This window comes from Calliphora vicina, chromosome 5 (assembly GCF_958450345.1).
Source record: "Calliphora vicina chromosome 5, idCalVici1.1, whole genome shotgun sequence".
In the NCBI taxonomy this organism is placed as follows: Eukaryota; Metazoa; Arthropoda; class Insecta; order Diptera; family Calliphoridae; genus Calliphora; species Calliphora vicina.
This window is the reverse complement of record NC_088784.1, coordinates 61,443,349-61,461,652: the sequence shown is the minus strand read 5'-3', so window position 1 is coordinate 61,461,652 and position 18,304 is coordinate 61,443,349. Positions and strand designations below refer to the sequence as shown.

General features: G+C 20.4%; 2 protein-coding genes across 2 annotated transcripts in view; both read right to left on the bottom strand.

Annotated features, from left to right (window-relative positions):
- The window catches only part of Mid1, a 191,515-nt gene that overhangs the window by 146,064 nt on the left and 27,147 nt on the right, over nucleotides 1-18,304 (bottom strand). The window lies entirely within an intron of this gene.
- LOC135959934 (GATA zinc finger domain-containing protein 14-like) lies at nucleotides 8,609-9,469 on the bottom strand (the record flags this gene model as incomplete). Its single annotated transcript, XM_065511083.1, has 1 exon — nucleotides 8,609-9,469. A coding segment is annotated over one exon (861 nt), but the record flags the coding sequence as incomplete, so codon positions are not given.

The window sequence follows — 18,304 nt, the reverse complement described above, 5'->3', positions numbered from 1 at the left end:
AACTGCTGGGCAGTAATTGAACATACTCAATCACACACACATTGTTATAATAGAGACAAGCTTGTGAGGATGTATGTACAGTATCGGTCAAAACATATCGGTCAAATACATCGTCAGTAAAATGTTGTTAAATTATCCGCCTTCTCATCTCACAGTGAAGTACAAGCCATTTGGTACGAAATGGTATTCAAATTTGATATCGAAGGTAAAATAATAGTGATTTTTAGTTAAATTTGAACTATTTTTTTTCATGCTTAATTTTTGGGGTACTTTAAAATAAAATTCTTAATAAATGCGAAATTAACCCTAGGCTCTCTTTTGTTATGTCTTATTTCTGACTTTCTGGTTGAATTTTCCGTTTTGTTGTATTCAGGAACTTATATAAAATTTCAAGGGTAATATTTTTGCGGAACATTTTAACCCCTTAAATCCCTGTTTTAATGGTGTTTTTGCTATTTTTTAAAAGAAGGACAAAAAAGACCCATGTCCTGAGGATTTAGAGGGTTAAAATATTCTACAAAAATGTTTTCCGTAACATTTTACATAAATTTGGTGGACACATTTTATACATAAAATGTAAGGATCACATGGTTTCTTATGCCGATTAACAATTAGAATGTGCCAGAGTTGGGAAACTTTAGCACAACCACCCCCCCCCACCACAGATGAAATTCCGATGTAAACTTTCAAAACGCCAATACACGTGTCTTTTTTTGTCTCCTCTATCAAAATTTATTGGTCTGACCTTGTAATTTTGGAAAAAATGTGATTTTGTTATAGTGTTATAAAATGTATTTTTATAAATGTGTTTATAGTACTTAAGGTAGGATCACACGATTGCCGCTATGCACCAATTATTGGTCTATTTTATACGTCAATCGTGTGATTTCACAACTTATTGGCTCATATGTCAAACCACAACAATATTGTGCTTATTTGGCCCAATCAAATGCAACACTAGTGCGGCAATCATGTGAATGCTTGATAGGCAACATGCACCAATAAAAAAGTTAAAAATACAACAATATTTATTGTGTTCTAATGCGGCAATCAAAGAAGACAATTAGCGCCAATATTCATTTTTGTAAAAGAAATATTCTTTTTGTGAGCCACTCTTTGACCCACATACATCTTTTAACATTTCTTTATTAATTTTTTTATACGATAATTAAGGCCGACGCAATTTTCTTTTTTTATTTAACAAATAATTTTTTCACAATTAGATTTTTTTACATTTATGTAAACAAAACAAAATTTAACATCTAGACAACAGCTGTTTCTCTGAGTTGCCGCAAACTAGAACAATCGTGTGACTGGAATGCGACAATTATTGCCACTATATCGCTTTGCGCCAATTAACGACAATCAAATTTATATAAAATGAGGCAATCATGTGACTGCAGAGAATTTGATTGGGACAATTTCTTTATTGGGCCCCAATTCAGCACAATAAAAATTGTATTAAATTGGTGCATTGCGGCAATCGTGTGATCCTACCTTTACACATAAAATTAATGAAAAATAAGTTATTTTATGTTTTTTTTTAATCACTATAAATTTTATGGTGAATTTGGAAATTCAAGGGGTTACAAGATTCCAAATCAAAAACGGACGGTATCAAACCGACAACGGACGATGTCGAATCTGCAACGGTATGGTGTCATATTTTCGTTGTTAAATTAGGATTGAGACACTATTGACACCTAATGGTGTCAAATCGTACACGGAAGTGTTCATGTTTTCGGTGGGTGTATTTCCCATATATTGTTTATAGGGTTAAGGTAGGGTGACTTGGCTGGTCACTCATGACCATTTAACAATCCATTCACCAATTAGGACGTATGTTTATGGTCATTGTAATGTTGCATTATTCATTGGTGGGACATTTTATCATGGACATGAGTCAGCATAATATCCAAAATTTTGTGTAAATCTCTATAACAGGCCTCCACTCTTAAATATTTCAGTACATTATTTGGAATTTATTCTTTTATTGATAGGTTGCCAAATAAAAATCCACAAAATGAATTTAATATTCAGCGGAAAATAAAACGATTTTCCATTATGCCACAATCCAGTACAAGTATTCTCGAGCAACTTTAAGATGAGCTTTATGATTATTCTTCGATGTAAATGGTTTATTTACAGCTGTATAGTTTTCAAGTTCAGATGAAACTATTATTATTATTATTATTATTATTATTATTATTATTATTATTATTATTATTATTATTATTATTATTATTATTATTATTATTATTATTATTATTATTATTATTATTATTATTATTATTATTATTATTATTATTATTATTATTATTATTATTATTATTATTATTATTATTATTATTATTATTATTATTATTATTATTATTATTATTATTATTATTATTATTATTATTATTATTATTATTATTATTATTATTATTATTATTATTATTATTATTATTATTATTATTATTATTATTATTATTATTATTATTATTATTATTATTATTATTATTATTATTATTATTATTATTATTATTATTATTATTATTATTATTATTATTATTATTATTATTATTATTATTATTATTATTATTATTATTATTATTATTATTATTATTATTATTATTATTATTATTATTATTATTATTATTATTATTATTATTATTATTATTATTATTATTATTATTATTATTATTATTATTATTATTATTATTATTATTATTATTATTATTATTATTATTATTATTATTATTATTATTATTATTATTATTATTATTATTATTATTATTATTATTATTATTATTATTATTATTATTATTATTATTATTATTATTATTATTATTATTATTATTATTATTATTATTATTATTATTATTATTATTATTATTATTATTATTATTATTATTATTATTATTATTATTATTATTATTATTATTATTATTATTATTATTATTATTATTATTATTATTATTATTATTATTATTATTATTATTATTATTATTATTATTATTATTATTATTATTATTATTATTATTATTATTATTATTATTATTATTATTATTATTATTATTATTATTATTATTATTATTATTATTATTATTATTATTATTATTATTATTATTATTATTATTATTATTATTATTATTATTATTATTATTATTATTATTATTATTATTATTATTATTATTATTATTATTATTATTATTATTATTATTATTATTATTATTATTATTATTATTATTATTATTATTATTATTATTATTATTATTATTATTATTATTATTATTATTATTATTATTATTATTATTATTATTATTATTATTATTATTATTATTATTATTATTATTATTATTATTATTATTATTATTATTATTATTATTATTATTATTATTATTATTATTATTATTATTATTATTATTATTATTATTATTATTATTATTATTATTATTATTATTATTATTATTATTATTATTATTATTATTATTATTATTATTATTATTATTATTATTATTATTATTATTATTATTATTATTATTATTATTATTATTATTATTATTATTATTATTATTATTATTATTATTATTATTATTATTATTATTATTATTATTATTATTATTATTATTATTATTATTATTATTATTATTATTATTATTATTATTATTATTATTATTATTATTATTATTATTATTATTATTATTATTATTATTATTATTATTATTATTATTATTATTATTATTATTATTATTATTATTATTATTATTATTATTATTATTATTATTATTATTATTATTATTATTATTATTATACCCTTCACCTTCGTGAGAAGGGTATATATAAGTTTGTCATTCCGTTTGTAATTTCTACATTTTTCATTTCCGACCCTATAAAGTATATATATTCTGGATCCTTATAGATAGCTGAGTCGATTAAGCCATGTCCGTCTGTCTGTCTGTCTGTCTGTCTGTCTGTTGAAATCAGTTTTCTGAAGACCCCAGATATCTTCGGGATCCAAATCTTCAATAATTCTGTCAGACATGCTTTCGAGAATTTTGCTATTTAAAATCAGCAAAATCGGTCCACAAATGGCTGAGATATGAGGAAAAAACCAAGACAACCTCGATTTTTGACCTATTTTTTACCTATATCTGGATTACTAAGACATTAATATAGACAATATGGATATCTAATGATAGATATTTCAAAGACATTTGCAACGACGTATATAAGACCATAGTAAGTTGGACCTACAATGGGTCAAAATCGGGAAAAAAAATTTTGAACCCGAATTTTTTTAAAAAAAAAAAAAAAATTGAAAAAACTAAAAATGTTTTAAAATTTAAAAAAAAAAATTTTTTAAAATTTAAAAAAAAAATTTTTTTAAAATTTAAAAAAAAAAAATTTTAAATTTAAAAAAAAAAAATTTAAATAACAATCGAAAATTTTTTTTTTCAAAAAACAACAGGAAAAAAAAATAAATTTTGTTTACCTAAAAATATTTAAAATTTTGAAGTATAATTTGGTGAAGGGTATATAAGATTCGGCACAGCCGAATATAGCACTCTTACTTGTTATTATTATTATTATTATTATTATTATTATTATTATTATTATTATTATTATTATTATTATTATTATTATTATTATTATTATTATTATTATTATTATTATTATTATTATTATTATTATTATTATTATTATTATTATTATTATTATTATTATTATTATTATTATTATTATTATTATTATTATTATTATTATTATTATTATTATTATTATTATTATTATTATTATTATTATTATTATTATTATTATTATTATTATTATTATTATTATTATTATTATTATTATTATTATTATTATTATTATTATTATTATTATTATTATTATTATTATTATTATTATTATTATTATTATTATTATTATTATTATTATTATTATTATTATTATTATTATTATTATTATTATTATTATTATTATTATTATTATTATTATTATTATTATTATTATTATTATTATTATTATTATTATTATTATTATTATTATTATTATTATTATTATTATTATTATTATTATTATTATTATTATTATTATTATTATTATTATTATTATTATTATTATTATTATTATTATTATTATTATTATTATTATTATTATTATTATTATTATTATTATTATTATTATTATTATTATTATTATTATTATTATTATTATTATTATTATTATTATTATTATTATTATTATTATTATTATTATTATTATTATTATTATTATTATTATTATTATTATTATTATTATTATTATTATTATTATTATTATTATTATTATTATTATTATTATTATTATTATTATTATTATTATTATTATTATTATTATTATTATTATTATTATTATTATTATTATTATTATTATTATTATTATTATTATTATTATTATTATTATTATTATTATTATTATTATTATTATTATTATTATTATTATTATTATTATTATTATTATTATTATTATTATTATTATTATTATTATTATTATTATTATTATTATTATTATTATTATTATTATTATTATTATTATTATTATTATTATTATTATTATTATTATTATTATTATTATTATTATTATTATTATTATTATTATTATTATTATTATTATTATTATTATTATTATTATTATTATTATTATTATTATTATTATTATTATTATTATTATTATTATTATTATTATTATTATTATTATTATTATTATTATTATTATTATTATTATTATTATTATTATTATTATTATTATTATTATTATTATTATTATTATTATTATTATTATTATTATTATTATTATTATTATTATTATTATTATTATTATTATTATTATTATTATTATTATTATTATTATTATTATTATTATTATTATTATTATTATTATTATTATTATTATTATTATTATTATTATTATTATTATTATTATTATTATTATTATTATTATTATTATTATTATTATTATTATTATTATTATTATTATTATTATTATTATTATTATTATTATTATTATTATTATTATTATTATTATTATTATTATTATTATTATTATTATTATTATTATTATTATTATTATTATTATTATTATTATTATTATTATTATTATTATTATTATTATTATTATTATTATTATTATTATTATTATTATTATTATTATTATTATTATTATTATTATTATTATTATTATTATTATTATTATTATTATTATTATTATTATTATTATTATTATTATTATTATTATTATTATTATTATTATTATTATTATTATTATTATTATTATTATTATTATTATTATTATTATTATTATTATTATTATTATTATTATTATTATTATTATTATTATTATTATTATTATTATTATTATTATTATTATTATTATTATTATTATTATTATTATTATTATTATTATTATTATTATTATTATTATTATTATTATTATTATTATTATTATTATTATTATTATTATTATTATTATTATTATTATTATTATTATTATTATTATTATTATTATTATTATTATTATTATTATTATTATTATTATTATTATTATTATTATTATTATTATTATTATTATTATTATTATTATTATTATTATTATTATTATTATTATTATTATTATTATTATTATTATTATTATTATTATTATTATTATTATTATTATTATTATTATTATTATTATTATTATTATTATTATTATTATTATTATTATTATTATTATTATTATTATTATTATTATTATTATTATTATTATTATTATTATTATTATTATTATTATTATTATTATTATTATTATTATTATTATTATTATTATTATTATTATTATTATTATTATTATTATTATTATTATTATTATTATTATTATTATTATTATTATTATTATTATTATTATTATTATTATTATTATTATTATTATTATTATTATTATTATTATTATTATTATTATTATTATTATTATTATTATTATTATTATTATTATTATTATTATTATTATTATTATTATTATTATTATTATTATTATTATTATTATTATTATTATTATTATTATTATTATTATTATTATTATTATTATTATTATTATTATTATTATTATTATTATTATTATTATTATTATTATTATTATTATTATTATTATTATTATTATTATTATTATTATTATTATTATTATTATTATTATTATTATTATTATTATTATTATTATTATTATTATTATTATTATTATTATTATTATTATTATTATTATTATTATTATTATTATTATTATTATTATTATTATTATTATTATTATTATTATTATTATTATTATTATTATTATTATTATTATTATTATTATTATTATTATTATTATTATTATTATTATTATTATTATTATTATTATTATTATTATTATTATTATTATTATTATTATTATTATTATTATTATTATTATTATTATTATTATTATTATTATTATTATTATTATTATTATTATTATTATTATTATTATTATTATTATTATTATTATTATTATTATTATTATTATTATTATTATTATTATTATTATTATTATTATTATTATTATTATTATTATTATTATTATTATTATTATTATTATTATTATTATTATTATTATTATTATTATTATTATTATTATTATTATTATTATTATTATTATTATTATTATTATTATTATTATTATTATTATTATTATTATTATTATTATTATTATTATTATTATTATTATTATTATTATTATTATTATTATTATTATTATTATTATTATTATTATTATTATTATTATTATTATTATTATTATTATTATTATTATTATTATTATTATTATTATTATTATTATTATTATTATTATTATTATTATTATTATTATTATTATTATTATTATTATTATTATTATTATTATTATTATTATTATTATTATTATTATTATTATTATTATTATTATTATTATTATTATTATTATTATTATTATTATTATTATTATTATTATTATTATTATTATTATTATTATTATTATTATTATTATTATTATTATTATTATTATTATTATTATTATTATTATTATTATTATTATTATTATTATTATTATTATTATTATTATTATTATTATTATTATTATTATTATTATTATTATTATTATTATTATTATTATTATTATTATTATTATTATTATTATTATTATTATTATTATTATTATTATTATTATTATTATTATTATTATTATTATTATTATTATTATTATTATTATTATTATTATTATTATTATTATTATTATTATTATTATTATTATTATTATTATTATTATTATTATTATTATTATTATTATTATTATTATTATTATTATTATTATTATTATTATTATTATTATTATTATTATTATTATTATTATTATTATTATTATTATTATTATTATTATTATTATTATTATTATTATTATTATTATTATTATTATTATTATTATTATTATTATTATTATTATTATTATTATTATTATTATTATTATTATTATTATTATTATTATTATTATTATTATTATTATTATTATTATTATTATTATTATTATTATTATTATTATTATTATTATTATTATTATTATTATTATTATTATTATTATTATTATTATTATTATTATTATTATTATTATTATTATTATTATTATTATTATTATTATTATTATTATTATTATTATTATTATTATTATTATTATTATTATTATTATTATTATTATTATTATTATTATTATTATTATTATTATTATTATTATTATTATTATTATTATTATTATTATTATTATTATTATTATTATTATTATTATTATTATTATTATTATTATTATTATTATTATTATTATTATTATTATTATTATTATTATTATTATTATTATTATTATTATTATTATTATTATTATTATTATTATTATTATTATTATTATTATTATTATTATTATTATTATTATTATTATTATTATTATTATTATTATTATTATTATTATTATTATTATTATTATTATTATTATTATTATTATTATTATTATTATTATTATTATTATTATTATTATTATTATTATTATTATTATTATTATTATTATTATTATTATTATTATTATTATTATTATTATTATTATTATTATTATTATTATTATTATTATTATTATTATTATTATTATTATTATTATTATTATTATTATTATTATTATTATTATTATTATTATTATTATTATTATTATTATTATTATTATTATTATTATTATTATTATTATTATTATTATTATTATTATTATTATTATTATTATTATTATTATTATTATTATTATTATTATTATTATTATTATTATTATTATTATTATTATTATTATTATTATTATTATTATTATTATTATTATTATTATTATTATTATTATTATTATTATTATTATTATTATTATTATTATTATTATTATTATTATTATTATTATTATTATTATTATTATTATTATTATTATTATTATTATTATTATTATTATTATTATTATTATTATTATTATTATTATTATTATTATTATTATTATTATTATTATTATTATTATTATTATTATTATTATTATTATTATTATTATTATTATTATTATTATTATTATTATTATTATTATTATTATTATTATTATTATTATTATTATTATTATTATTATTATTATTATTATTATTATTATTATTATTATTATTATTATTATTATTATTATTATTATTATTATTATTATTATTATTATTATTATTATTATTATTATTATTATTATTATTATTATTATTATTATTATTATTATTATTATTATTATTATTATTATTATTATTATTATTATTATTATTATTATTATTATTAACTGTAGAAACTATTAATCTATTACTCTAGAAGCTGATATATATTTCTAGTTATTATGAAGCTGATCGTAGAAAGTAGCATACAAAATTTTTATCCCTATAGAAACATATTTTGACCGACACTGTAAATATGTTTGTGTGTTTGTGATAGTGCTTTGCTTTTAATTTTAATTGTTATGAGTTTGACATTTTAGCACTCTGACTTCAGTTCCTTCTTTCATATCTTGGTTTTATTTATTATTCACTTACTGTTTTACCTCTCTCTATTAACTGGCATTGGCACTAGAAAATCTAATTGAACTCATTGCAAATGTAGCATAGTATACACCATAGTTACAAATACATAGAATATTATGTTATTTTCAATGTATGAGAATACTTTACTATTAAAGCGGAAATATAACTTTTGAAATACTTTTACAAAAAGAACAATTATGGAAATCCGGATAAAATCACACATATATGGGATTTTCAGATATTATCTTTTTAAATTTATCGAAACATCTAAGTGCATAGGTCTCGATTTGTTCATATGAAGAACGAGACAGTCTAATGGATTTATACATATGTGTATAAAGCAAATATTCCCAGTCTGAAAAATGACAGCGCTTTACTTTGTAAGGGACATATTTGCACATTCTAAAAATGAGATACTCATTCCAATGTGACTATCGCTATGGTCCCCTTCTGCATCGGGGATATATTATTTTGATATATGTAATCCCACTCACATCCCTCTAAGCGACCGAAAAGCTCTTAAAGGAAAGGAACTAAGCTTACTTTTGAGCAAAAATATACAAATTTTAACATTTACTTAAAATTATTGTTAGTCCGCGCATTTCTATACTAATTCACAATTATACAGAGAGATAGGAATTTGTATAATTAGTTTGTATGAGAGGTGCCACGCTCGCTATTGATAGCCCGCCAATTCTTGTCCTAAATATTAATTTTATTAGATTTTTTTATTTTCCTCAAATATTTATACATACGGGAGAATTGCTCATGTTATTATAGATTCCTAGATATTAACTTTGTTTGGGAGTTACCACGCCCACTTAAAATTTCGTAACAAAAATTAGCCTATTACTGCTTCCAGATATAGAGAAACATACAGTAAGAATTTCAAGAAGATCGGTGTAGTGGTTTAGGCTCCTTAAGTAGCAGACAAACAAATAAACAGACATACATTAATTTAATACATTAATTTGTACAGAAGAAGCAAAAAAAGATAAATTTAAACCTCGATATAAGACAAACAAAAGCGAATTTAAAATTTTGAGCAACTTAAAATTTTGTATAACCACTAATTTGGAACTGATAACTTCCGATGTCTTGTCGAACATTTCTTCCTCGCAGCTCTCATATTTTCCATATAAAAATAAAGAAACTTTCATTAATAATGACTAAATAAAAAATAAATAAAATTTAAATACTTAATTTTCTTTTTAAGCCTTTTCCCAAACTGCTTCCCAAATTTAAACAATATTTTGCGGCTTTCATACCTTTGGAAATTTGTACACACAAAAACTAGTTTCACCTTAAATTCCAGTACAAGTAAATATTGCAAAATAAAGTCGCTTTTACCTTGTAAAATACTTTTGCATGTATGCATTTGTATGTGAAAGTTGAAATATTTTGTGGTTTTTACGATTCACATTTAAACTATTTTGCAGCATGAATGGGGTTAATGTAAATGTATGAATAAGAGTGAACACACATGTGAACAAAACCGATAGTAACTTTATGTATGAATACCCGGCAGTACATGTAACGAATTTCTAGTCGATTAGAGGATATTTAGATCAGTTATTTACAGAGTTTTAAATTTTATAGTAAACCAGAGATGTCATTGTTGGTCACTAGCAGTGTGTGGAAAGAAGAATTTAAAACTAGTCGCCCGGTAGCTATTTACTAATGTTAGTTCTTCAAGTTTCTCCAACCCACAACACCTGCCTGTTCTTATATATTTGCAAATAAAATATATAAATTTGTACTGCTTACTTTAGAGAGCTTTTTTATTATAGTTGATTGTACTCAAAAAAATTCCGAGTTTTACCCGGGATTTTTGAATTTTTTTCTTTACAAACCATATCCTGAAAATTTCGAATCGAATTAAAAAACATCAGCCAAATCGTTCCAGCCGTTCTCATGTGATGCCATTACATACATAGAAGATAGATAACGAGAAGTAACACTCTGGCATTTTTTAGTAATCAATTTTTTGTTATTTTTTTAAAAATTTCATAAAATTTCGTGTTTGATTACTTTTGGGAAATCGTTTTGATAGATTTGACTTTAAAAAAGTCTTCCGAATTTGTAGGATAGATAATCAAGAGCTTAACTAATAATAAGGGATGTAGTTCTTGCATTAATAAAAATTCAAACAGTAAATGACCACTTTAAGAACTGCTGGGTTTCTTCTCTACCTCACAGCATATACATATATAGAAATACATTATATATGTATATAAATGCAATGTGTTGGTTTGTTTAGAAAATTTTGACTTAAAAAAAAGTTTCCTATTTTTTTTTTGTTGATTTGCTAAAAATTTGTTGTTGCTATTACATTCCTCCGGAAATTAGAAACTGATTGAGTGGGTATGTGTGAAAATTTATAGTTAAGAAATTCTGGTGCAAAAAAAGTTGGAAAAGTAAGAAGAAAAAAAACAACATACCTTCGATTTGTTAATATTTTTTGAATATTCTCATAATAAACATTTGTTTATAGAAAAAAGTAAAACCATTTTCAATTTATTTACATAAATTAGAAGAAATTTTTAAACAAAATTAGAAAGTAATTGAATTTGTGTAATAAATTTATAAGAGATTTATGAAACGAACAGAGATGGCAAATTGAGAGTAAATTATATTGTGTAACAAAGAGTATGGTCCTTAAAGGTAAGCAAGACTTTTTTAAAGTTTCTGAAAGTTGACTATTTAGTGATTTAGCCATTAAGCTTTAAAGCAAAAGAAATTTTTGTTTTATTGAATTCATAGTGGGACAAAATTTATTGCTTGGGAATTTCTACTTAAATTAGCCAATTTCTTAATAGTATTGTAACAAGTCAGAAAGTATAATCAGTTAAGCCCGACCATATAATACCCTACACCTAGTATATAAGCAAATTATGGAGCGATCACTAACAAATTTAATACCATGATTTCTGGGTATATCGATATCTGTGGACTTTTTACAAAACAACTTAAGTGGAATTTTCAATTTTTTCGGGAGAGCGTTAAACTGTTGAATTGATTGATAATTATTTTATTATTATGGGAGCTATGATTAATTACGGACTATTCCTCATAAACTTATATACATAGACCTACTGCATAGAAATTAAGATAGAATTTTTCAACAAGATCTGTCAAGACATTTTGGCCAAACATGAGTTTTTTATCATCCATGTAACTTTTTAGCTATTTTTCTAAGAAAATGCGTTCCAAATAGTTTAGAAAGCTATTTCTTCAATCTTTCGAAAAAAAATTAAAAATAAAAAAAATTTAATATTTTTTCCCGAAATTAAAAAATGAAACCTTTTACTTATGATCAAAAGAAAGCTTAGTTCCCTCCTTTAAGAGGGGTTTAGTCGCTTAGTGGGATGCGAGTGGGATATATATCAAAATAAATGTTTTGTAACTCAAGATATACAATTTTTGACTTTTTTTGCAAAACTGAATTTTTCCAAAATGGGCGCTTTTTATACACCACCATAGTGGGGAGAGTATAATGCGTTTGTGCAGATGTTAGTCTAACACCCACCTTAAAGTATACCCATCGACTTAGAATCACTTACTGAGTCGATTAAACGATGTCCGCCCATCTGGCTGGCTGGTTGTCTGTACATGTAAACCTTGTTCGCTTTCGATTCAATTACAATCAGTTTGCACTTGTCTCTGTTATTTTACTGATACTGACTTGAATTGTTTTTTCATTATATTTTATTTATTACATCTCAATATGTCAAGCAAATTTCGTATAGATTTTTGCAACATACGTGGCCTAAGATCCAATTTTTTTTCCCTATTCGCTCATATTAACTACCACAGACCTGACATTATGGCTGTTTGCGAAACTCAAGTTAGTGAATTGGCCGATCCAACTGATTTTCTTGTACCCGGATATCACAAACAGGGGTCTTGCTGTTTATGTGCGTGACAGTTTATTATACCAACCCATGAACCACTTGAATAACACTGACCCTGAGTTTACCATTATTTGGCTAAAGCTCAAGATCTGCTCACAGACAAAATATATGTGTTTTCTGTACCGGAGTCCAAACATAGGAAGAGATGCTTCCCATAATGGATTCGATTCACTCTCCAATACCATCTCCAAAATTTTGGAAGTTCATCCAGATGCAGAAATCACCATAGCTGGCGATTTCAATGTACATAATATCCCCTGGCTTGTACACTCTAGCCATACTTCAGCCGAGGGCCAGTATGCTGAACTTTTTGCGGTACATAACCATCTTACTCAGTTAATAACTGAACCTACACATATTCCCAACAGTGTTGGGGTGAACGGTAACATACTTGACTTATTTTTGACCTCTCACCCAGAAAAATATAATGTTGATATTCTTGCACCCATGGGAAATTCTGACCATAGCACCATTTCCATATCATTCTCGTATTCTGCCCTCAGGGATTCCCAGAACGCTTCACGTGAACGTCTGGTGTTTCAATACGGTAAGGCCCACTGGAATGAGCTCAAAAGTTTCTTTGATAACTTTAATTGGAAACTATGCTTCCTCGATGACAACATCGACGCAGCTGCCGAGATGGTAGTGAACATAGTTCTATTGGGAATGAAACTATTCATACCAAGAAGGAAAATTTCCAGCAAATCGACGGACAAACGTTGGTTCAATAGAACTTGTCGTGATGCAGTTCGAAATAAAAATAGTGCATTTCGGAATTGGTGTAGAAATAAGAATCCCCATACTGATCAACTCCGTAGACAAGCACGTAATGACTGTACGAACATACTCGATCGCGAAAGGCTTAACTACGAACATCGCATACGAGCTAGAATACTTGATGCCCCAAAAAACAGCAAAAGTTTCTTGTCCTTTGTGAAGAGGATTCGGAACAACACCGGTGCTTCAATCCCTCCCCTTCGTACGGGTGACTGTACTGTAAATGAAGCTAAGGAAAAGGCAAACCTTTTGGCTAAAATTTTCTCTACAAATTCATCTCTTCCCGATTGCAATCAATCGGTGCCAGTGATACCCTCTGTATCTTGTATTATGCCTAAAATATTCTTCAGAACTCGGGCAGTTAAGAAAGTTCTATCCGGACTCAATGTGAATAAATCCCCTGGTCCCGATTACATTCCAGCACTTGTTTTAAAAAAATGTTCATCATCGCTGGCCCGTCCACTTAGGAACCTTTTTTACCTTTCATATCAATCTGGGATTTTCCCTAATTGTTGGAAGGTTGCCAACGTCCAGCCAATCCCCAAAAAAGGTGACCCCACCAATCCCGAAAATTATCGCCCAATCGCAATTTGTTCGGCGCTCTCGAAGGTTATGGAGAGCATTTTAAACTATCACTTAGTCAATTATTTAGAATCGAACAAACTTCTAAATGACAGACAATATGGCTTCCGTAGTAGTCGTTCAACTGGAGACCTAATGGCGTTTCTTTCTGAACAGTGGTGTCAATCAATGCATGGGAGAGAGTAAAGTAGTCGCACTCGACATTTCGAAGGCATTCGACCGGGTGTGGCATGATGGACTAGTTTCGAAATTGACCTCGTTCGGTGTAGGGGTAGAATTTTCTCGTTTTATCTCTAGTTTCCTTCGTGGTCGTACTATAAGGGTAGTAATAGATGGTATTTGCTCCGAGAAATTCATATTGAACTCTGGAGTCCGCCAGGGTTCTGTTCTTTCTCCTTCCCTTTTTTTAATTTTCATGAACGATTTACTAACAATCACTTCAAATCCCATTTATTCTTTCGCGGATGACAGTAATATCTGTCACTCATATTCATTCGACCACAGACATACTATTTCTGAGATTAAATTGTCAAGAATGAATATGGACGACTCGATAAATCGTGACCTTACAACAATCTCCAGATGGGGTGAATTGAACCGAGTTAATTTCAACGCACTCAAAACTCAGTGCTGCCTATTGACACATAAACGTCTCGAGATTTCACCAGAATCAATTCTTCGTATGGGTAACACAACTGTTGGTGTTTCAGATAACCTTTTGATTCTAGGTACGAGAATACAGTGTGACGTCCGTTGAAATCGTCATATATTCGATGTTGCGAAGGAAACTTTTAGGTGCTTGGGTTTCTTGAGACGGTGTCGGACATATTTCTCCCCTTCCGATCTTCTTCGTATATACACAAGCTTCATTCGTCCAAAAATGGAATATAATTCCCACATATGGGCCGGAGCTGCAAGGTCAAGTCTAGAGCTGCTGGACCGGGTTCAAAGAAGGGCGGTTGATCTTATAGGTGATGAGAATGTTACCCGGTTTATCTATACTTTAGAACATCGTCGTAATGTGGGCAGCTTATCCTTATTTTACAGATATTATCACGGGTGTTGTTCAGTAGACATAAGTAATCTTATACCCAATACGCGCACTTTCATTCGGAACACACGACTATCACACAGATCGCACCCATTTGCTATTAATTTGAGTACCGATCGCACGACACATTATAGGGAAAACTCTTTTTTTGGTCGTACCATACGTATGTGGAATCTACTGCCTGCCAACGTATTTCCGGCGGAATATAATATTTATCAATTCAAGTCAAACGTCAACAAACACTACTCCCTCTTTCCTCCTTCTCACAACTTTATTTCCTAACATCAACACAATGCACTGCATATATAGGGGTATCCCATGAGTGATGGTTATACAAAAAAAAAAAAAAAAATCTATCTCCACAAATTCCGCTCCAAATAAGGTTTATTTATACAAAATTCATGTCATTAAATTTTGTTACGATCGGTCCATAACTAGTCATAGCTCCCATATAGACCCGCTTCCGAAAATCACTTTAAAGTGCATAAATCTCTTAAAAATTTTGGTATACACACAACATGGTTAACTCTCATACAGACATAAATCACACGACCTAATTTCATGGTGATCGGTCCATAATTGGTCATAGCATCCATATAAGGCCCACTTCTTAATTGTTTATATTTTTTTTGTTCAAAATTTTTAAAAAAATTCGAAAATTGTATGAATTGAGTTACAAAATATATATTTTGATAGATATATCACTAGCATCCTACTAAGCGACTAAACCCCGCTTAAAGGAGTTGGCCTAAGCTTTTTTTTGAAAAAAAAAACAAAATTTTCAAAAAACGTTTTGAAAAAAAGTCAACAAAATTTTTGATTTTGGACAAAAATATAAAAAAATTTTGATTTTTTTTTAAATATCTTGTTGAAAAATTGTGTCTATTATCCAGTAGGTCTAACCTTGATGCAAATTTCATCCCGATCGGAAGACATCGATTTTAAAAGTGTGTTCACTTGACTTGACTAATCCCCCATATATAAACCTTTCAAATCAGATCGACAAGAACAATTTGTCATCATTTTAAATTTTTCATATACCCGAGGTAACCCAATTTGCGGCCTTGAGGCAAATTCAAAACTTAAACTCTGCTACATCTCCTCTATATCCATGGATATTTTATCCATTTAGAAAGAAGTTACAGTTTTACTTCCACATTTTTTTTTTGGTTTCACAACTGTGTCTGAATTCTATTGCCCGATATATTCTGAATTCCTATAGATGTAAGAGAAGATTTAACCCTAACAAAAATAAAATTTTTTCACCAGAAAATATTCTAATTTTTACACTGCTTAAAAATTCTTTGCCACTTCTAACCCCTAAGTAATTATTCTTTCCCTTTCAAACAAATTCCCACAATATGTGGGAGATACACACCCTAGAGATCTTACAATTAAAATACATTTTATTCGCGTTTCCCCAGTTTTGTGTAAATTTGTGTTTGTTATTTTCACCCATCAAAATCAGCCAAAGAAATATTCTCAAATCAAATTTAAATGAATTAAATGGAATTATTTTTGTTAACAATTACAATTTCCACTTGGTTTGCTCCCTAAAGACCAACCAAAAACAAGTAGATTTTTGTCATATTCATGACAAAATTTCAAATGGATTTATACGACTGGTTTATATCAATGTTCTCTTTTTCTAGCATCCGCAGATATTCAAAGATATATGTAGTAAAAACTCCTACCACGTTCTGTATAATATGCACAAGTGTTGCCAGGTAATGTTTTGGAAAATGTTAGCCATATACCTTTCAAAAGTAAGATGAAGCACTTTTTGGATTTTCGATGATGCCAAGATCTAAAATTGTTCTCCATCATAAAATTGTTTTGAAATTTCATTTATTTATATATGTATTTCATTAAATCAAT